Here is a 23456-nt window from a genome sequence, read left to right on the forward strand (position 1 = left end):
GTAAGAGGTGTCTGTAGGTAAGAGTCTTAGGCTGTAAACATCCAGGAGGAGGAGGAAGCTGCAGTTACTAGTCACTCCATCACATTTAGACCCCTCCCCACCCCTGAAAAGCTTTGTCATCCTTCTGAGCCTCTGCGGGAAGGCTTTGCCACTCTTACGGGGCTGAGGCATTGAAGTCCTTGGTATGACTGTGTCCATGTCAATAGTGTCCGTTCATCCCGGTATTTCACTCGCTCAGGGCTTCCTCTGCTCCCTGCAGGAATTGGTTCTCTCCTTCCATTACCAGTCCTGAGGATCAAACTCAGGCCCTCATGTTTGGTGGCAAGTACCTTTACTTGCTTAGCCATCTCACCAACTCCCAACAATATTTAATTTTATTCTTTTTAGTTTTATTTGTTTGTTTTGCCTGCATATAAGTATGTGTTCCACATGTGTGCTTGGTGCCATGGAGGTCAGAGGAGGGGCTGTCAGATCTCTTAGAACTGGAGTTATGCATGGTTGTGAGCCACCATGTAGGTTTTGGTAACTAAACCCAGGTCTTGCGGGAGAGCAACAAGCACTCTTAGCAGACGAACCATCTCTCCAGCTCTATCATAACAATTATTTCTTTTTTTGTGTGTGTGATAGGGTCTTACTATATAGCCCAGGCTGACTTGGAACTCACTATGTAGACCAGAGTGCCCTGGAACGCATGGAAATCTCCCTCTGCCTCCTGAGTGCCAAGATTGAAGACTTGTGCCACCATGCCCTGCCTAGCAGTTGTTTTTAACATTGTACTTCTAGGGGTGTATTGTTGTGATTCAAGGAAATATACATATTTTTTCTCTTTTAATAGATGATAGCATGCAATAGACACAAAAAACTTACTTTTATGTATATGGATGTTTTGCCTGTATGTTTGTCTATGCAACACTATATATCTGGTGCCTGCAGAGGCCAGAAGAGAGTGTGGGATGTCGTAGGACTGGAATTACATGTTGTAAGATGTCATGTGGATGTTGGGAATCAAACCCAGGTTCTCCGGAAAGACAGCAAGTGTTCTTAACCTTTGTGGCATCTCTCCAGCTCCTGTTTTCTTATTTATTTATTTATTTTTTATGGCTATATGATCCAGTATTTCACTGGTTGCTATAGCATAGTTTACTTAGCCAATTCCCTATTTGATGTTATTTTAATCTTTTTCTATTACAGTGACAATACAGTTATGTGCATGATATTTGGCATATAAGTTCATGGAAATGGTATTGTTAGATCAAAGTTAGGTGAACATATAGTATTGAAAGACAGTGCCAAATGGTCCTGCATAGAGTTTTCAATTGTTTACATTCTTGGTGCAATGAGTATTTGTACATACCTGCCCATACGATATAAATCAAACCTTTGGGTTTTTCTAATTTAACAGATAATTATATCTCTATGCTTTTAATCTGAATCCTCTTATGATTGGAGCTAAAGAAAGCCCCACCCCATCCCTCATGTGTGTGCATGTGGTGTGTCTATGTTTGTGGCATTGTATATATGTGTGCATGCAGGTTGATGTTGGATATCTTTTGTCTATTTCTTTCTTTCTTTCTTTATTTATTTTGTTTTTTGAGACAGGGTTTCTCTGTGTAGCCTTGGCCATCCTGGACTCTCTTTGTAGACCAGGCTGGCCTCGAACTCACAGCGATCCACCTGCCTCTGCCTCCCGAGTGCTGGGATTAAAGGCGTGCGCCACCACGCCCTGCTTGTCTTTTTGAGACAAATCTTTGAACATGAACTTTATTGATCAGTCCAGAAAGCTTCAGGGAACCTCCAGTTTCTGCCCTGCTCCAAGGTTGGGGTTATAGGAATGTGCCACTTTTTGTGGCTTTTTATTATGGGTTCTGGGGACCTGAGCTAAGTTCCTTGTGCTTGTGTGGTAGGCACTGACTGACTGAGCAATCACCCCAACCTCCTTTTTCATATATTTAAGAGCCCTTTGTATTTCCTTTCTCATAAGAAATCTGTTCACATCTTGTACCCATTTATCTGCTGATTTCTTCATACTGATTTGTAAGAACTCACTGTTAGGACTTTAACCTTTTTTCCCAATGTTGGTGTTGTTTGAAATATTACAAATTTATAATTTAAAAAGTAATTTTGATAAACTATTATGCTTAGAGAAAAATTGGAAGTATAGTACTACAGAAAGTTTTCAAAGGGCCTAGAGAAATGTCTTCATACTAAGAACATTGTTATTCTTCAAGAAGTCCCAGGTTCAATTTCCAGCACCTTCAAGGTGGCTAACAACCTACTATAAACCCAGCTCCAGAGAACCTGACTCCCTTTTCTAGACTCAGGCAGTATACACATTTAGTGCGTAGACAAACAAGTAAAACACTGATACATGTAAAAAAAAAATTAGAAATGTTTGTAGTAGCAGTTGAAAATAAATTGCTGACTTGATACTATTTCACTGTCACTGAATATTTTAATATATATCCTATTCAAATACCAGCATTCCATAATGTCTTCTACATATTCAGAACACGACCTTCAAAATCAGGAGGATAACACTGGTGGTTTCATGTATATGCTGTATAGTGTCTCTGCTGCTTTGGGTTAAGTGAGAAGGGAGGGCACAAACTCCAGAGCTAGACTGCCTGGGTTCTGATTCGAGCGCTGCCACTTACTAGTAGTGGATCTTTAGGCAAGTCACTCAATCTCTCTGCCTAACTTCCCTAATCTCTTAGAAAGGATATACTATTCATTGTGAGGAATAGATGGTTAATGCTTAAATAGTTGTTTACACATGAGAAAGCTATGTCAATACTGTTATTATAATATTACTAGAAAGGAATAGTGGATAATGGCATTTTATGATGGCCGTGGATGGACTCACCACAGTTCATAGACTGTGTACACTACAGACTGCTGAGCTAACCCAAGACATACTTTGTTCTTTTCTTTGTAGATTTCAGAATGACTACCATCCTGACTTCCACTTTTAAAAACCTTTCTACTACATCAAAATGGGCCCTCAGATTTTGTAAGTTCAATTTTTCTTTCTTTTTTTTTTTTTTTTTTTAAAGATTAGGCTTATAAGTATTGTGCATAGATATTAAATGATAGACACTTTATATTTTGCTTTCCAGCTGTAAGACCTCTGAGCTGTTCTTCCCAGCTACGATCTGCTCCAGGTACAGTAATTTTAAAATAAACATTTCTTCATTAAATGTTAGAATTCTGCGTTTTTGATTTCTGAGTAAAACCCAAACTAATTTGTTAGTTCTTCCCTTTTTGATTAACATGAGCATCATTATTACCTTCAAATAAAAAATATGTGTAGTCAATCAGTACTATTACTTGAGCTTAAGATGTTAAGAGAAAGCTGCTTCCTGGGCTTTAGGGCTTATAGAGTCATAAAGGTCCCATAAGACTGGCTGGAGAGATGGCTCAGAGGTTAAGAGTTCAATTCCTCAAGAGATCCTGAGTTCAATTCCCAGCAACCACATGGTGGCTTACAGCCATCTATAATGTGATCTGATGCCCTCTTTTGGCCTGTAGTTGTACATGCAGGCAGAGTGCTGTGTATATAATAATAAATTAAATAAATCTTAAAAAAAAAAAAAAAAAAAAAGGTCCCATAAACTTTGCTGGGTTACTTTAGCCCCTGGCTGTCAGTCCTGGAAATAATTAGCATACAAACTATCTTGAAACTATTATGAAGCCCAAAGTTAACTTTTGCAATTTGTAATTAGTGGTAGGCTTCTCTTATTAAATATCTTATTATCTTATATACAAGAGGACCTGTATCTGAAATAGAGGTGAATAGGAACTAGGAAGTTAAAATTTCAGCCATCATGAAATGAAAGAGTAAAATTCATTCACTTGATAGGGTTATATAGGTCCTCAGTAAATCCAGTTAATTCAGTGCTTCTTTTACCTTTCCCATAAACTAAATGTTCACTGAGGCTTTTGCTTTGCACAATCACACACGTGGAAGTGACCTCTCCCAAGTAGCTGAAGGTTGTTCTGATGGCAACAAAGAAGGCATTTTTTTTTTTTAGGCATTTAGACTATTCTCTGTTGTCTCATAGACATTTTTTTTTCTTTCTCTCTCTAACTATGTCACAAGCTCTGAAATTCATGAGACTTAAACCTTTTTTGTGTCCCCAATGTCAAACAATACCTTAAGAATGGTTTGTGTTAATGCTGCTGCTGATAATGACACAGAAAGACACCTGACAAGCCAAGGGAAGTGACAACAGATTTTGGGTAGGGAGGGGGCATGTGCCTGTGCCAAGCAGGTTTTAGGTTGCAATAGTGTTATAACTACATAATTCCTCTTAACTCATTTGAATATTATTGCTTGACAGGCTTGTTTGAAGAAATGTGAGCAAATGAATACAGGATTTATTGGTGTTTTCCATCATCTCATGAACTTTGTTTGGTAGAAATCTTGACTGATTTGATATCTTTGTTTCTTTGTCCATATACCCGTCTTTCTCGCACACAAATAGCAGTTACATAAAGTATGGCACATCTTTTTATCTTTGATTTTAATTGTGTATAGAATATAGAATGCATGTGGGTTAATATTTGAACCCTAGATTTTCAAGTTATATAGTCTAGCTTGTACATTTGCAGATAAACTTTTGCAGACCAGAAGTGAAAACCATAGTATTTTTATTCTCGGTTGAAAGAAATTCTTAAGAGTTTATTGTTGTTAATTCTTAACCCTTATAAATATTTGGGCTATATATAAAGGAGCTGTACTATTTGTGTTTGAGAAATGTTTGATGTGGCTAGTAGCCAGTATGCACATGAAGCAGTGGGAGTTATTTTAGTGACTTATATAATGCAATAACTACTATTTTTAAAAATATGATTTATAGAATTAATGTAATTGTTTTTTAATAAGCTAAAGTTGTTTAGAATGGCCAATTTTTACCATAGAGGTTGCTACAGAAGTTCAAAGAAGGAGCTATAGGTAACTGTAATTATTAAAGAAAGCTTTATTAGGATAGAATGTGAGGTAGGCCCAGACACATGGAAGAACTGAATGAAATGGGCTGTGCTAATGAGAGAGTGCCTGAATGCTTGAAGTGAGCAAGGGCCTGGGTGCTTGCTCTACTTGTGCATTTAGAACAGTAGTACATATTACTCTAGGATAGCTAAAGGGGGAACCACATAGAGCAGAGCAGTGGTTCTCAACCTGTAGGTCGTGACCCCTTTGAGATTGACTGACCCTTTTACAGGGCCACCTAGGAGCGCTGGAAAGCACAGATATTTACATTACAATTCATTACAGTAGCAAAATTACAGTTGTTTGTTGGTTCGTTTTTCAAGACAGGGTTTCTCTGTGTAGCCTTGGCTGTCCTGGACTTGCATTGTAGACCAGGCTGGCCTCAAACTCACAGGGACCCACCTGCCTCTGCCTCCTGAGTGCTGGGATTAAAGGCGTGTGCCACCACTGCCTGGATTTTTTGTTTGTTTGTTTAAAATTACAGTTATGAAGTAGCAACAAAAATAATTTTATGGTGGTTCGGGTCACCACAACACGAGGAACCGGATTAAAAGGTCACAACATTAGGAAGATTGGGAACCATTGAAGTAGAGCAAGAAATTAATTAGATAAGAATTTTTTTTTAATTTACTTATTTTCATTCTATGTGCATTGGTGTTTTGCCTGCATGTATGTCTGTGTGAGGGTGTCAGATCTTGGAGTTACAGATAGTTGTGAGCTACCATGAGGTTGCTGGGAATTGAACCCTGGTCCTCTGGAAGAGTAGTCAGTACTCTTAACCACTGAGTCATCTCTCCAGCCCTAGATAAGAATTTTAATCTTTTTAGAGATGTATAAAAGAAACAAGCTCATTTTAAAGAAACATGATAACATAGTAATCTGTCATCCAACTTTTCACTGAAATACTTTTTTCTTTCTAAGGTCAGTCACAAGTAATCCCACAGATTTGGTGGGCTGTTTTCATTTCTCATTTTCCGTGAAGATGGAAACAACATCTTATATTCACTCTTGCCTGTCCCCCACCCTCCAGCTCCATTATAATTTTTGACTCTTCTACTGACTCCTAAGCTTAGTTTGTCTCAACCTTCTTTGCCCTCCTTATGTAGGAGTGTTAAAAGCTGTCTTGTTATTGTGGGTAAGAGATGCTCAGGATTTGTGTATGCTAAAGGTAGGAAAGTGTCAGGAAGCACACAAGCAGCTGATGGCCAGATGCTCCTCTTTCATGTGTCCTGTGATGTGCCCTTTCCCTATCTCCTCTCTGTATGCCTTTTTAAAAAAAATTATTAATTTATTAAGATTATACCTCAATTGTTATCCCCTTACTTGCTCTCTGAATGTCTTTTTAAAATTTTTTTTTTTACTCTTTTGTTCTTCTCTTTGCTCTCAGGATTTGTGCTATCTAACAACTGCCTTGTGGGTGATTTTAGTTTACTGTTGCCCCGGTTCTTTTTATGGCATCTTTTCAGCCTCTGCTAATGGATATTGATTACCATGTTTCTTACTTTCTCTCTCTTTTTTTAAAAAAAGATTTATTTATTTTTATGTATATGAGTCCTCTATTTGCATGTACACCTGCAGGCCAGTAGAGGGCATCAGATCACATTATAAATGGTTGTGAGCCACCATGTGGCGGCTGGGAATTGAACTCAGGACCTCTGGAAGAGCAGACAGTGCTCTTAACCACTGAGCCATCTCGCCAGCCTCCTTACTGTGTGTTTTTTTACTTGTATTCCTACCAGAGAGAATCTGTCCTGGCACAATTTGTCACTTGTTTGAGATGACATGAATTGCTAATTTCTGTCCTTTGTAAAGTCTGAGTATATGTCCCAAAAGTCATGAGCTGGAAATTTGGCTCTTGTTGTGGTAATATGGAAAGTGGTAGAACCTTTAAAAAGTGGTACTTAAACTGGACGTGGTGGCACATGCTTGTAATTCTGGCTCTGGGGAGGCTTATGTAGTAGTAACATTGAGAGTTTGAGGCCAACGTGAGCTACATTGTGAATTTGATATGTAGCAGTACCCTCTTCTTAAAAAGAAGAAGAGAAGAAGAAGAAGAAGAAGAAGAAGAAGAAGAAGAAGAAGAAGAAGAAGAAGAAGAAGAAGAAATAATAGTAGTAAACCCTAAAAGGAAGTATTTAGGTTATTGGTGAGAGGCATCAACCCTTGAGAGTGGTTGTTTTAAAATGAGGCCACCTCATGTGCTTGTCCTCTTCTGCACATAGTTACGTTTTCGTGCTTCTTTGCTGTGTTATGTTTAGCTTTTTTATAACACATTCAGGTGGACCTTCACCAGGACCTCAGTGTGCACCATGTAGTTAGTTTACATTCCTTAGAAAGTTCAGCCTCCTGTATTTTGTTGTAGCAAAAAAATGGTGCTAATACATACTGGCCAACTACTTTGTTGGTTTATTGCCTTGGATTTAGAATTATGACCATATATGACTGCCTCATTGGTAGGAGCTATAAACAGGATAACTCTTCAGAGGAGACTGAGAGAACAAGCATAGAAAAATGTGTTAAGGCAAGTGCTCCACTCTTGAATTACCTCCCTGTTCCTGACACACACACACACACACACACACACACACACACACACACACACACACATATATATTTTTAAAGACAAGGTTTCTCTGTGTAGCCCTGGCTGTCCTGGACTTACTTTGTAAACCAGGTTGGCCTCAAACTCACAGAGATCTGCCAGCCCCTGCCTCTAAGAGTGCTGGGATCACAGGCATGTGCCACTGCACCAGGCTGATTATATATTTTAATTAATAGTTCTTTGAATTTTATCTTAAAGCTGTCCAGACCAAGACAAAGAAGACTTTAGCAAAACCCAATATAAAGAATATTGTGGTGGTGGAAGGTGTCCGCATTCCATTTCTGCTGTCAGGCACTTCGTAAGTATGAAATGATCATGTTAGTTGTTTGTTTCTTTTTTAAGGACCTGGTTCAAGTAGTTTTTATAGGTAATGATGTCATTAGTGGGAAACCATGTGGAAAGAACCTGTATAACACCAGTATAGAACAAGTTAAATCAGTGGTGGTGTACTATAGCAAGGTGCTCTGTTGCTTCTATAAACTAGCTTGCCATGGTATTAGCCTGAAATAGCCCTAGTTGAAGGTTCAGTGTAGGTCCAGGTAGCATCTTTCCAACAGGGCTATCCTTTTCTTTTCTGGAACATTGTTTCTGTAGGCATAGTTGAGTGCCAAGGATGGGCCTGTGAGAATTCTGAAGCACAGAGAATGAAGCTGCTTTGGTTTTCTGAAATGAAGAGACTTGGAGTTTACACAGCTAGTCCAATGCTCAACCCCCAAGTACTCTGGACTACTCTGAAAATTTCTCAGAATCATACAACTATATTGTTCTTAGGCTTTTCTATCCCTAAGTGAGATTCAGTCTACACAAACACTGGTGATAGGCTCTGCTAATTAGGTTGAAGCAATTAGTTCTGTTCTGCTTATATTGTGTTAGTTTGTTATTTCACTTTGGACAGGCAGTCATTTGTAAAAGGAACTTTTATTCGCCTGCTTCAGTTGTTGTCTTGGAGGCTTACTGCCTCCATCTGCTAACCCAGGCCTAGTCCTGGAAGCTTCTAGCCTCCATACAATCTACTCTAGGCCTAGAATGTTTTCAGCCTCTGAGACTTACTGCTTAATGAGCTCACCCAGTCTTGTCCTGACTGAGCTCTGGGCTGGCTGGTTCAACTCACCTGTTCTGTCTCAAACTCCTCTCCCAGCTAATGTATTCAGTCTGGCTTTTCTCTTAGCCTCTGAATTGCTCTGCCGGACTTCAAACTAACTTGTCTACTCTTCTGGCTGCTTCTCATTCTCTGGCTCATTCTATTTTCATCTATGTTTTCTCCCTGCAACCTGTCTCTATTACTGTCCCAGTAAAACTGCCTCCTCTCCCCCCCCCCCCTCTCTCTCTCTCTCTGCATCGCCCCTTAAGTAGCTTCCCTTCCCTCTCTCTTCTCTTGAGAGCTGGGTGTGTTCCTATTCTGTCAAATCTTTCTGATTGGTCACTTGAGAGCTGGGTGTGTCCCTATTCTGTCAAATCTTTCTGATTGGTCACTTGAGAGCTGGGTGTGTTCCTATTCTGTCAAATCTTTCTGATTGGTCACTTTTTATGCCACTTAGTAGGCATCACCTTTACACATGCGCACTTCCTTCTACAAACTAGCTTTACCTTCATTTTTTTTGGAATTAAAGCATAGACCTAAGCTTTTCTTGACCTGAAACTTGCTCTATACCAGGCTGACCTTAAATTCAGATCTGCTTGCCCCTGTGTCCTGGATTAAAGGCCCATTTGTATTCCAGCTGGATCACACAGACCTAGAAGGCCTTTGGATGTGATTTCTTGCCAGAGCAGCCATGTTCTGAATTAAAATTCCTCTACAGTCACTAACATTAAAAACTTAGAAGGGAATATTAGACTCCAGTTGAGACCTGCCTTTATTCATATGGAAGATTTGAGATGCTGAAGATACTTTACCTTTAAGGGGCAAGGCATAGGGGCTGGAGAAATGGCTCTGCACCACTCACTCAGCACCACTGGCTGCTCTTCTAGAGAACCTGGCTTCAATTCCCAGCACCAACATGGCAGCTCACAACTGTCTGTAACTTCAGTTCCAGGGAACCTAACACCCTCATGTAGATATACATGCAGACAAAACACCACTGCACATAACATAAAAATTTTAAATGCAAGTCATAAAAGAGCTAGTGAGACAGCTCAGTGGGTGAAGATGCTTGCTACCAAACCTGATGACTCAAGTATAGTCTCTGGAAAGTAGGGAAAGAACCAACTCCTACAAGTGGTCCTATGACTTTCCAAGGTGGATGAACACACAACACCAAGTGATTAAAAAGGGGGGACATAAACGTAAGGTGTAGAGCTTTGTGAGTAATGTGGAAGAGGAGGGTGGGAAGAGCAGGAAGGCTGGACTTAGTGACTCATTTCTGACAGACTTTTTGCAGGAAGGGAAAGTAGTAGCTCTATAGTCATCTATAGTCATCTTCATGCCGTGCACCCAATAGAGAGCGCAGAGAAAAGTGCCCAGCCTCCAAACTCAGTGTCAAAAGTGTTAAGTCACCAACTTCAAGGACAGACAGAGAAATTATTTGTCAGACACTCAGCAGGTTCTGTAGGAGTTTTAGGGCTTGTCAGATTTTTTAAAGATGCCAGATAGCAAAGTCAACTATTTCTTCATTTGAACCGATAGTCTGACTTGGATAATAAGATTAATTGCATTTTAGCAATATATATTAGGTAATCTGTATGCATTTTAAATTAAAAAATATTTTATTGATATTCCAGGCTTTTGGTTTAAATTGTTTTCTTTTCCCAGATATAAAGACCTAATGCCGCATGACTTGGCTAGAGCTGCACTTTTGTAAGTAAATGAAGTTTCCTGTTCTTTCATTTAAAATATTTTTTTCTAATTTTTTCATGTTCTGTAGAATGTTCATATCTAGGATATATTAAACTTTATATGGCCAGAAACAATTTTAACTAGGGCGTACAAGGTTTTTTGGAGACAGGGTTTCACAATTTCTCACTGGTCTGAAGCTCATTGCCAGGATTAAAGGTGTGTGCCATGATAAGATTACATTTTATTTTAATCATATATGTTAAAATTTAACAGCTTCGAATGGAAAGCATCTTTATTTTGCAAGCTCAGCATGTAACATCTTGACATGCCTGTATTTTTTGGTGGTGGTGTAGATGGTGTTTATTATAGCATTCTCTGACTGGCCTGGAACTCATTATGTAGGCCAAACTGGCTTCAAATTCACAGCAACCTGTGTGTTTCATCTGTATACTGGAAGCAGTATTCATACACATAAGGTAAAAATTAAGAAAAAAAGAAACTTGAAGGTTCATATGCAAGCCAAGTAAAAAATACAAATTAGATGTAGTGAAATGAGATTGAGATGGATGAATAATTTTGTGTGGTCATAAAATGTGCTGTGTCTATGCAAGGCAGTCTCTCTCTAAATTTCCAATGATGTTTTGCTTTATGTCTCCAAGTAGCCAAAAAGGTCTTTGATTGGAAAATGCTTTCATCTAACATTTCTACTCATTGTCACTCATTCCATTTGTGTTTGTCTTCCTGCCAGACTTTAGCAGAAACAGCAGTGGCATTGTTGTTCTGTATTTACTGTTTACTCTCCCTAGTTACACAATAATCATTTCCATCCCCAAATCTCTTTGTAATTATACTTTGGAAGCTTCTCTTTAGGGACTCTGTGGTCATAAATACAACATTCTTTTCTCTTTGTCTCCTACATTTGACACTGACCTGTGCCTGGACCTGCCTTCCTTTGAGTTCTTGTATTGCAGCTTTCTGATTTCCTTCCATCTTTGCTTCTTCATTCCTCTTCGTTCCCCTCCCCTTCTCTCCTTTCCCTTCTTTTTTACTTCACTGGTGGGGTTGTTATCCCAAAGGCCTTGTGTGTCCTGGGCAAAGGTCCTACCAGCGAGCTACATCTCTAACTCCATGCAGATTTTATATAGCTCACTTTTGAGTTTTGACAAATGTGTACTGGTGTTCTATTTTTTGATGTGGCTCCTTAAACCCTTATCTCTAATGTAAAATGGTATTTATTTAATTTTTGTGTGTTTGAGACGGAGTTTTGCTATGCACTACTACAGTCCTTTTGTCTTAGCGTCATGAGAGCTGGAATCGTAGGCGTGTATCAGTGTGCTGTTCCAAGGCAGGGACAATTAAACACCAAGTCTGCATTTGTGATATGCTCATTCCTGCTTGAGAGTTACTGCTTCTTGTTTATATTGTGGTCAGAGCTAAAATATATGTATATTTTTTAAATTATACTTTTATGTTAATATTTAACATTTAGCATTTCCACAATTATACTAGATCTTCTGTACATATCTCCTCTTGGTACTGATTTCTGGTGATATTAGCTAACACTGTTATTTCAAATCATTTTTTGTTTGTTTTGTTTTTTGAGGCAGGGTTTCTCTGTGTAGCCCTGGCTGTCCTGGAATCCCTTTGTAGACCTTTGTAGGCCTCGAACTCACAGAGATCCGCCTGCCTCTGCCTCCCTAAATGCTGGGGTTACAGGCATGCGCCACTGCGCCTGGTTCAAATTGTTTTTTTATTTGAACTTTATTATTTGTGTATGTTTGTTGTGTGCTCAGGCAGGCACATGCCACAGTGTGCGTGTAGAGGTCCGAGGACAACTTTTTAACAGTTCCTTCTTCTACCTTTATCAAATTTGGGTAATCCAGCTTCTATACCAAGTGCTTTACCCACTGAGCCTTCTTGCTGGCCCCAAGCTTGTTTGTTCATTGATTCCACACCTTGTTATATATCCCTGGTTGGCCTGTAATGTGATTTGTAGACCAGAATGGCCTTGGGCTCACAGGGATCTGCCCTCTTGTGCCTCGTGGGTTCTAGGATTACAGACATGCATTACCACCACTCCTCCCCACCCCAGCCATAGCGAGGACTGAACCCAGGGTTTTGGGCTTCCTAGGCAAGTGTTCTATCAGTGAGCTGACTCCACCTGCCCAAGTGAATTTTGATTGTTCCTTTCTAATGTCTCATTACCAAGTAACCATCAGATATTGGCTCTTCACATTACTCTTCCCTCATTTCCTCTTTGATAAACTGTTGAATGCTTGTGTCTGGCCTTTTAAAGGGAAAGACTTATCTTTGTATTTTTGTGGTGATTAGGATTGAACTAAGCACCTTGTCTATACTAGGTGAGCACTCTCCCTCTTACTCATAACTCCAACCCAGAGCTTCCCTGTTTAAAAATGTGCAATGTTTTATGTGATGTTCTCTGTGTACCTTCATGTATAAACTGTTTCTTTTCTTTGGATTTCTACTTTTAGGGGTTTGTTGAATCGGACCAATATTCCGAAGGATGTTGTTGATTACATTATCTTCGGTACAGTTATTCAGGAAGTAAAGACAAGCAATGTGGCTAGAGAGGTAGGTAAAGCAAAATTTATAGGACTGAGATTGATAGGGTTGGAGAGATGGCTCAGGAGTTAAGAGCACTGACTGCTCTTCCAGAGGTTCTGAGTTCAATTCCCAGCAACCACATGGTGGCTCAGAACCATCGGTAATGTGATCTGATGCCCTCTTCTGGAGTGTAGGTGTACATGCAGACAGAGCTCATATGTGTATATGTATGTGTGTGTGTATATATATACACACACACACACATACACACACACACACACACACACACACACACAATAAATCTTTAAAAAAAGAGAAAGAGAAACTGATACAGTTGGGCATAGTGGCTGATAATTTATTCTTGGGGGGCTGAGGCAATGGGATTGCCATAGAGTTCAAGGCTTGTCTGGGCTGTGTAGTAAGTTCCAGATTAGCCTGGGATATACTGGGACCTTTTCTCCAAAACAATAGCAGCAGAGTCAAGTTTGGTAATGTATTTAGTACCAGCACTCAGAAGGCAGAGGAAGGCAGCTCTGTGAATTTCAGGCCATCAAGAGCTACATATTAAGACCCTGTCTTTGCCCCCAAAATTGGCAAAAAAATCAATTTGATTTTGAATTTATTAATTAATTTGTGTGTGTGTGTGTGTGTGTGTGTGTGTGTGTGTGTGTGTGTAGCTAAAAATCAAACCCAAGGCCTTGTACATGCTAGGCAAGTGTACTACCACTAAGATACATCCCCAGCCTAGAATTTACCATTTTAAAGTCATTAAACTCTTAAGATTCATTAACTGAGCATGTATTTGACTTAAAGTCGGATTATGTATACTATTATTATGTATCCACATTTTGTTGTAAGTCAGATAAATTATTTGAGTGGGTTTGGGAAATGTTAGTTTATTCGTCTCTTGTGTTAGAGAAACAGTATAGCAATGGGGCTGATGCTACTCTTTGTAATGTTAGCCATTATGGCTTCTAATTAAACTTTGGCATATTGTAGCCAGTTTCATAACTTGGTTTTTGTGGTTGGAGATAGCCTTGCCTATAATTTGCTACCTTTGACTAGATGACACGTAGGCAGATTGCTTTTATGTAACTATTTCATAGGAGTCTACCTTTAGCCTAGTTGGCACATACCCATATAGTGCTTATTGGGCAATGGAGAGAATGTCAGCCTTGGAACTAGTGTGCGTATTCCAAAGGCATTTGACTGTGAGTAGTTCAAACATGTCTTCTGGACTTTGTTTCAATTCTTTGGATAAATTTGGCTTTCGAGCATATTTATTGTTATTTCTTCTCTGAGCTTCTGTGTTCATTATAGTTGTGAGGATAATAACTTGCATTGTCAGCCAAGATAGAAGGGCAAATGTGCAGATCAAAAGCATTTGCTCTCTCACACTTTTCCCACACAGCAAATGTTAGAACAGCTGGAGTGGCAGCACTGGACAAGCTCACAAAGTGACCAGCCAGGTGCTACTGAAGGGCAGAAGAGAATTGAGAGCAGGAAAGAGGTCTCTGTTCTCCTAGGGTTTGCTTTTCCTCTGCATCTTCACAGTTTTAAACATACTTAATAAGAGTTCCGGGGGGGGAGGGGGGGCGGCTGGCGAGATGGCGCAGAGGTTAAAAGCACTGACTGCTTTTCCAGAAGACTCAGGTTCAATTCCCAGCACCCACGTGGCAGTTTCCAACTGTCTGTAACGGAAAGATCTGATACCTAGAGACATACATGCAGGCAAAATACTAATGCACATAAAATAAAAATTAATAAATTATTAAAAAAAAGTTCCAGTGGGTAATTTAAAAAAAAAAGTTTGTGGGATAAAATATATGGGTAAATTTTGTAAGAACTACTTATCTTGTTCAACTATAGAATAGTTGAATAAATTATAATTCAATAGAATAATGTAGTATTATTAGTCCATTAAGAACCATACTATGAAACTTATTTTAAACAGTTTCATGGGTACCTAATTCTGTCAAGCTGCTCACAGTGTTTTCAACTTCTGTATCATGATTATGAAATCAATGTTAAATCTGCTTCAGTTTTCTCTATATTTTCATTCTTTACTCAAACCAAAGCCATGGTGTTTTTCTAGGACTTTTTCCTGAAAGTTTTATATCTGTTATCATATCCCAGTTGTTGATTGGCACAAAGAATTTTCTTCCCTGAACCTCATACTAATATCAGTCTTGCTGTATTCCACAGAATTTCTTCCCTCCTTCCTTTTTTCTTTCTTTCTTTTTTTCTTTTCTTTTCTTTTCTTTTCTTTTTTTTTTTTTAGATGGGGTTTCACTTACAAAGCCCTGGCTAGCCTAGAACTCACTATGTAGACCAGGCTGGCCCCAAGATTACAAGAGTTACACTTCCCTCTGCCTACAGAATACTGGGATTAAAGACATGTGCCACCACACACCTGACTCTCTAGGTAATTTTTGTAGGTAAGAAGAGCTAAGGTAGAGGTGATAGGACAGCTTTAAATATTAGTAGTGGAACTTAAAATCTAACTAAACCCAGCTAAAGAGTTTCATTAGAACCTATGTTAATATTTTTTACAAGATTCATTTATTATGTATACATTATTCTGCCTACATGTATGCCTGCATACCAAAAAGAAGGTGCTAGATCTCATTATAGATGGTTATGAGCCACCATGTGCTTGTTTGGAATTGAACTCGGGACATCTGGAAGAGCAGCCAGTGCTTTAACTCTGAGCCATCTCTCTAGCCCACAATGACCTGTGCTAATATTAATATGAAATCCTAAAAGGCTTTGTGTCACTACCAAACCTGATTTTGCTAGAAGATGTCAATGTAATTCTCCTTCAACTTTTCTTTCTCCTTGGTGCCTTGAAAGTGACTCGATCTTTAAATAGAAGGATGTGGACAAGGGTCACCAGCTACCAGTTCTATTTAAAGTGTCATTAGTCCTGTGGGTCAGCTGGGGCCAAGGGTAACGTGCTGCAGTGGCCCTCGTGAGGACCACGCTGTTCCAACTTGAGTGCCCTTACCCTTGTCCCACTGAGGAGTCTTTTCTTTTGCCCTCAACACCTGCTACTAATTTCCTTTCCAGTGGTTTAGATTGAGAAGTTGACATGCAGTTGCCAGAAAGTAGTTTTTAGCACAGTCATTGAAGCACTTAGTAGCAGGCCTCCCTGGAGACAGCAGAATAAGGTCATACTGGTGTATGCAAAAGTAACAGCTTGGGACTGGAGAGATGGCTCAGCAGTCAGAGCACTGGTTGCTCTTCCCTAGAGAACTGGGGTTCAATTCCCAGCACCAACATGGCAGCTCACAACTGTCTGTAACTCCAGTTTCAGGGAATCTGACACCCTCACACAGACATACATGAAGGCAAAACACCAATGTACATAAATTTTTTAAAAAAAGGAACCGCTGTCTGCCCCGGCAGATGGCAAATTGTATCAGGCCCAGTGTAAGTATGAAGGCAAAGGTCAGCAAAGAGACATGGAGCCTCTTTAACCTAGAATTTGCATCTGTTTCACCAGACTATAGGACAATTTGTATTCTGATGATAATTAAGTAGTTTTAAAAAAAGACTACTAAAAATAATTCCTTGTAAAAGAGTTTTGTAGCTCATAATAAAGGTGGGAGAAGTTAGGAACTTTTTTCCCAGTAAAGTTTTAGTATTAAAAAGATTTTTTTCTAAGTGTGCCTAAATTCCTTACGTTAGCAAAAATGGAGTGTTTTAGCAACATAGATTTTCCCAACAAATAGTATAAAAACAAGTATAGATGTCGTGGCTTCATGTTTGACTTTGTGTCATGAAATTAGATGCCATTTTCATTAGACTAATTAGGAAGCCCTAAAATTTTCTCAGAGCTGCTAAAGCTACATTGATTGGAGTCACTTTCTGTGTCATTAGTTGTTCTGGAAGTTTCTCTTGTAGTCGTAAACTGGCCTGGCACTTATTCATCAGAAGTTCTCTTGAGAGTCAGGTAGTTCTCCAAAGTTCCTTTTATTGAATTGAACATCTCTACATTTGGCAAGCTTTCCAATTTTACTTAGCCTTTAGGTCAGTAGTGTGGCTGTCTGAGAGAGCTGAGTGTAGAGCAGGCAGGGACCTAAGTGGGACCTCTGTATAGGTTAGGGTTTGGCTGTGATTTTTTTTCAAGACAGGGTTTCTCTGTGTAGCCTTGACTGTCCTAGATTTGCTTTGTAGACCAGGCTGTCCTTGAACTCACAGAGATCCACCTGCCTCTGCCTCCTGAGTGCTGGGATTACAAGTGTGTGCCACCACGCCCGGCTTGTTGTGATTTTTTAATGGTCAATTTGTAGAAACATTTCATGCCTTTGCTCTGCTGCCATGCTTTACTGCTTCAGGGATACATGAAAATTCCACCCCATGATGTAGTGTCCTCACTCTTTCAATTGTATATTAAATTTTAAGTAAGATAAATTTAAATGGTATCTTTGAAGGCTTGAAGTAAAGCATTGTTAATAATTAAATGAGGTCAGAGAATACTATAGCCACCAAGCTGCTGGACTTGATCATCCTCAAACTATCTGAATGCTGTGGAGGCTGAGGCAGGAGGAATACAAGTTCAGGGCATACCTGGGCTACAGAGTGAATTCAAGGTCACCTTGTGAAGTCCTGTTTTAAAATAAAAAGTAAAGAGGGCTGGGGATATATCTCAGTGGTGAAGGAATGTGCTACCAAGCCTGATGGCCTGAGTTCATCCCTTGAGCTCACGTGGTAAAAGAACCAGTTCCCACGGTGTCTTCTGACCTCACATGTACGTCCTGATACGCATGCACCTCACATGTGCACACAAATAGATGTAATAAAAATGTTAAACGAGCCGGGTGTGGTGGTGCACATCTGTAATCCCAGCACTCGGGATGCAGAGGCAGGCAGATCGCTGTGAGTTCGAGGCCAGCCTGGTCTACAAAGTGAGTCTAGGACAGACAAGGCTACACATAGAAAGCCCGTCTTGAAAAAAATAAAAAGTTAAGCGAATAAAAAACATGTTATCAGGAGTTTAGGACAATACCTTTCAGTGTCTAGAAGAAATGCTAGTAAGCCATCTTGTGATGGGCTTAATCTGATTTTAAACATTGCTTTGTAGAATATTAAAATAAAAAACCGTTTTATAATTCACCAGGCAGAGTCACGCTCAGGACTCACTCACATGTGTTTTCTCTCCTTCACTACTCCCTCAAGGCCGCCCTCGGAGCTGGCTTCTCAGACAAGACTCCTGCTCATACTGTCACCATGGCTTGTATCTCTTCGAACCAAGCCATGACCACAGGTATGTGGAAGTGGAATCCAAAGGTGCTTGCTGATTTTACTCCTTTTAACTAATCTTAAGAAAAGTAAGTGTTCAGTACAGAGCTCTTCATTTGTGTTTTTATAAAGATGAAATTATATAAAAGTTGGGGATTTTTCCAGAGTAGTTTCCGTGCCCTGTGGAGACAGTGGCATTCTTCCCTGTTCCTGGGCTGGCTGATACTGGGACTGCCAGTGAGAGGAGGTGCATTTTCTATCCTGCCCAGGCAATTCTGATTGGACTTTCTTCTTTGAGGACTAAGTTCTGCAGTCATTCTCAAGCATCATGCTGGTTGTGAAGTCCTGCTCTAGACAGTCTTAAGTGTGGGGTGGGAAGATGGCTTAGCTGTAAAGCAATTGTTGAGTAAGCATGAGGACCAGGGTTTGATGGATCCCTGTTAAATGTACTGTAAGTGTGGCAGCCCGTTTGTAATCCCAGAATTCAGAAGGTAGAGACAGGATCCCCAAAGCCAGCTGGCTGGGATCAGATACCTCTGGCCTGTGCACGCACACCACACACACACACACACACACACACACACACCACGAGAGCACACATTTATACATGCAAAAATGCTTTTATTTTGTCTTTACTTCGTACTCACATCCTTGGCAATCTATATGGCATTTCAACTACTAATAAGCTTCCTAAAATTGTGGGGTATTAAATAGCTACTGCTGGGGGCTGGAGGATGGCTCAGCAGTTAAGAGCACTGTCTGTTCTTCCAGAGGTCCCAAGTTCAATTCCCAGCAACCTCATGATGGCTCATAACCATCTATAATGGGATCTGATGCCCTCTTCTGGCCTGCCGGCGTATATGCAGACAGAGCATTGTATACATAATAAATAACTCTTTAAAAAAAATAGCTACTACTATTTAATGAAAAGACAGAAACTTGACAGGTTTAGTACTTAATGGTATTACAATAGTATCAAGGCTGGAATGGGCAGGTCAGTACATGAGTGGTGGGGAATGACGCCAGAGCCAGTGGGGGGGCTTCTCTACTGAGTAGCATGTGGCTGACTCCCAGTTAAAACAACAAAAAGCTTGTCAGTTACCACAAAGGGAAGCTCAATCTGAGAAGTCAGATACCTCATGTAGTGGAAATTAATATTGTGTTGGGGGTTAGGAGCAAACTTTTCTGAACATTTAAGCTGGGAGCGTATAAAATATTATTTGAGTTGGACTAGAGAAATGGCTCAGCCACTGGTTGCTCTTCCAGAAGACCTGAGTGTGAGTCCCAGCACCCATATGGCAATTCACAACTATTAACTCCAGTTCCAGGAGATCTGATGCTCTCTTGGCCTCTGTGGGTAATAGGCACAAATATGGGGTACATGTAGGTAAAATGCTCATACACACAGAATAAAATAAAAATAGTTAAAAGAATATCACTTGAGTTAATTTAGAAATTGATGCCTTATGTCTTGGTTAAACCTTCCCAGGCCGGGCATGGTAGCACACGCCTTTAATTTCAGCACTTGAGAGGCAGAGGCAGGTAGATCTTTGAGTTCGAGGCCAGCCTGGTCTACAAAGTGAGTCTAGGACAGCCAAGGCTGTTACACAGAGAAACTCTGTCTTCAAAAAACAAAAAACCTTTTCTCAAGTGTGTTGAATGTGTTTTTAGACGTTTAAAAACATTTTCTTGTGCTTGCCTATTATGTGCAAACTCTTGAGTTCAATCTCCAGAAGTGCATAATGGTAATAGACCCATTGAAAAGTTAAAAACCGTCAGGCGCTGTGGCCCACACCTGTAATCCCAGCACTTAGGGAGGCAGAGGCAGGTGGATCTCTTTAAGTCTGAGGCTAGCCTCCTCTACAGAGTGGGTCCAGGACTGCCAGGACTACACAGAGAAACCCTGTCTCGAAAACCCAATACAAAACAAAACTAACTAGGCATAGTTTGAAGCCAACCTGGTCTACATAGTGAGTTCTAGGATAGCCAGGGCTACACAGTGAGACCCTGTATCAAAGGAAGAAAGAAAGAAAGAAAGAAAGAGAAAAAAAGAAAGAAAGACTAGAAACTGATTACTGTTATACAAAGCTGGTAACTGTTACAACGATTTTTTTCATGTATTTTGCATGCATGCATGCATATCTTGATGCATGTGTGCAGGTCAAAGGATACCTTGTGGAAATTGGTTCTCTCCTGCCATATTTGCTCTAAGGATGGAGCTGAGGTCCCCAGGCTTGGCTGCAAGTGCCTTCACCTGTTGAGCCATCTCACTGGCCTCCTTTTTTTGGGCTTTTTTAATCAAGAGGCTTACATTTCAGTGGTCTGTTACTCCTATAAAGTTGTTCACGCGCATATGCTTGTACTCTGCAGCTGTTGGTTTGATAGCTTCTGGCCAGTGTGATGTCGTTGTGGCTGGTGGTGTTGAATTAATGTCTGACGTCCCTATTCGTCATTCAAGAAAAATGAGGAAAATGATGCTGGATCTCAATAAAGCCAAGACTCTGGGCCAGCGCCTGTCCTTACTCTCTAAATTCAGACTGAATTTTCTGTCCCCTGAGGTAAGACTTGTACATTTGATGTAAATAGTTATTAGTCTCCAGAGCATCCTGAAGCACTAGATTACAATTAGATACAACACATATTCTGCTTTTTGACCTCCTGAGACAGGGATTCTCTGTGTAGTTTTGGCTGTCCTGCACTTGCTTTGTAGACCAGGCTGTCCTCAAACTCAAAGCCATCTGCCCGCCTTCTTGAGTACTGGCTAAAACACATTCTAATAATTATGTATTCTCTTGATTACAGGCCAGAGTATTTGGTCAAGATGTGGGTGGGAGTAGTTAAAAAAATTGTTTTTGTAGCCTGGGCATAGCAGCATATACCTTTAATCCCAACACTCCAGAGGCAGAGTCAAGTGAATTTGTATGAGTTCAAGAGCAGCCTGGTATACATGAGACTCTGTCTCTAAAAATGTATTTGTTCACCCTCTTTGGAATATGCTTTCTCAGGCTGGGTGGCGGTGGTGGCAGAGACTGTCAGGTCTCAGAGTTCAAGGTCAGCCTAGTCTACAGAATGAGTTTCAGGGTTACACAGAGAAACCCTGTCTGGAAAAACAAACAACAACAACAAAAATGTTTGCTCACAAAGAGCTTTCTGCAATTCTTTTATAACTTCTTTGGTGTTTTGTGTTTGTATTTTTGAGCCAGGGCTTTGCTGAGCTAGCCTCAATTTCAAAATACCCCTGCCTCAACCTCCTGAGTGCTAGGATTATAGGGATGTGTCCTTATGTCTAGCCAGTGAATAGATTCCAAATTTTCTAAGTAGCACTGAGCAATTCTATGCATCATCTCACACCTCTGAAGAGTAAAACTGTTCTATGTCTCCTTTGCCAGCTCCCTGCCGTGGCGGAGTTCTCCACCAATGAGACCATGGGCCACTCTGCAGACCGACTGGCTGCCGCCTTTGCTGTTTCTCGAATGGAGCAGGATGAATATGCTCTGCGTTCTCATAGTCTGGCCAAGAAGGCACAAGATGAAGGACATCTTTCTGACATCGTACCCTTCAAAGTACCAGGTAAGTCGTGATACTTATTGGGGCGTTCTGAATTGATTCAGTTGCTCCGAAAACTTCAGAATTGTTTGGTTTGGTTTGGTTTGGTTTTTGTTTTTTTGAAACGACTTTCTCTGTATAGCTTTGGCTGTCCTGGACCTGATTTGTAAACCAGGCTGGCATGAACTCACAGAGATCCACTTACCTCTCCCTCCTGAGTGCTGGAATTAGAGGTGTGTGCCATCACACCTGGCTAAAATTGTTTCTAAAAAGGATTTACTTATTTTTATCTTCTGTTTTCCTGTGTGTGCCTTAGTGTATGTATGTGTGTCATGTGCATGCAGGTGTCCACAGAGGCCATAAGAGGGCATTGGAGGCCCTGGAACCACTGTTAGAGGTGATTGTGAGTCAGCTGATGGTGGGCGATGGGAATCAAATCTGGACTCTCCGCAAGAGCTAACAATTGAACCATTTCTTCAACCCTAAAATTAAAACCCTTCAGTGATAATTTTATTTTAGATTTATTTATTTATTATTATGCATACAGTGCTCTGCCTGCATGTACACCTACAGGCCAGAAGAGGGCATCAGATCACATTTTAGAGGGTTGTGAGCCACCATGTGGTTGCTGGGAATTGAACTCAGGACCTCTGGAAGAGCAGTTGTGCTCTTAACCTCTGAGCCACCTCTCCAGCCCCAAAGTGATAATTTTTTAAAGACACGCTTTTACTATGTGGCCCTGACTGGCTTTGAGCTCATAGAGGGACTGTCTTGCCTCCCTAGAGCTATGATTAATTTACTTTTTACTAAGTACAATGATTGTTTTGAAAACACTCAGCTTATATTCTTTTTGTTTTTGTTTTTTAAAACAGGTTTTCTCTGTGTAACCCTGGCTGTCCTCAAACTCAGAGATCCACGTGCTCTGCCTCCTGAGTGCTGGAACTGAGGCTGGCCTTGAACTCCAGATCCTCTCCCTCTAATTCCCAAGTAGAATTGCATGCATGTGCTACTGTGCCCAACTTTTCTTAAGTTTTTATAAGCTCTTCTTTTCAGATACTCCTAGTCGCTTATGCTTGCACTCGTTCTCTCGTGCTCTCTCTCTCTCTCCCCCTCCCTCCCCCCCCACCGTGTGTGTGTGTGTGTGTGTGTGTGTGTGTGTGTGTGTGTGTGTGTGTTCATAGTCTATCAGTGGAGGTCAGAGAATAATTGAACAGCAATTAATTTTCTCCTTCAGCCATGTGAGTCTTGGGGATCAAACTGGGGTCACCAGGCTCTGTGGCAAGTGCCTTTACCTACTGAGCCATCTCACTTGGCTTGTTTGTAGGGTGTTGCAGTGCAGCTCTGACTGGCCGTTTCCTTGTAGCAATGCTTTTACTTTAACCTCCCAAGTTGGATTACATGTATGAGTCAATACCTGGGTAAAGCCTATTTAAAATTCCTGATTCATATGACTTCTACATAAAATGTAGAGTGGTGTTTTAACTAGAAACTAGAAACTAGGATGTTGGGGTGTGTTTTGTTTTGAGATAGGATTTTACTATGTAATCCTGTCTGGCCTGTTATATGATTTGTAGCCTAGGGTGTCTTCAAACTCACAACAGTCTTCCTGCCTCAGTCTTCAAAGTACTAGATAGGCCTGGCATGGTATATTTTTGTACTTGTGTATGCATCTGCAACTAAATAAACGAAATAAAATTTGATCATGTCTTGGTAACTGTACAAGGCTTTCCTTTAGA

The 23456-nt window shown here is 40.3% G+C and overlaps 1 protein-coding gene across 1 annotated transcript in view; it reads left to right on the forward strand.

Annotated features, from left to right (window-relative positions):
• Hadhb (hydroxyacyl-CoA dehydrogenase trifunctional multienzyme complex subunit beta) overlaps positions 1 to 23456 on the forward strand; it is a 37749-nt gene that overhangs the window by 5913 nt on the left and 8380 nt on the right. The window contains exons 2-9 of the mRNA XM_051142967.1: positions 2936 to 3010; positions 3117 to 3161; positions 7791 to 7890; positions 10342 to 10386; positions 12858 to 12957; positions 18112 to 18199; positions 20545 to 20732; positions 21564 to 21744. Of these exons, the coding sequence (XP_050998924.1) occupies positions 2944 to 3010; positions 3117 to 3161; positions 7791 to 7890; positions 10342 to 10386; positions 12858 to 12957; positions 18112 to 18199; positions 20545 to 20732; positions 21564 to 21744 (814 nt within the window). The 5' untranslated portion in view covers positions 2936 to 2943. The remainder of the gene's footprint in view (positions 1 to 2935; positions 3011 to 3116; positions 3162 to 7790; positions 7891 to 10341; positions 10387 to 12857; positions 12958 to 18111; positions 18200 to 20544; positions 20733 to 21563; positions 21745 to 23456) is intronic.

Source organism: Acomys russatus, chromosome 1 (assembly GCF_903995435.1).
Source record: "Acomys russatus chromosome 1, mAcoRus1.1, whole genome shotgun sequence".
Lineage (NCBI taxonomy): Eukaryota > Metazoa > Chordata > Mammalia > Rodentia > Muridae > Acomys > Acomys russatus.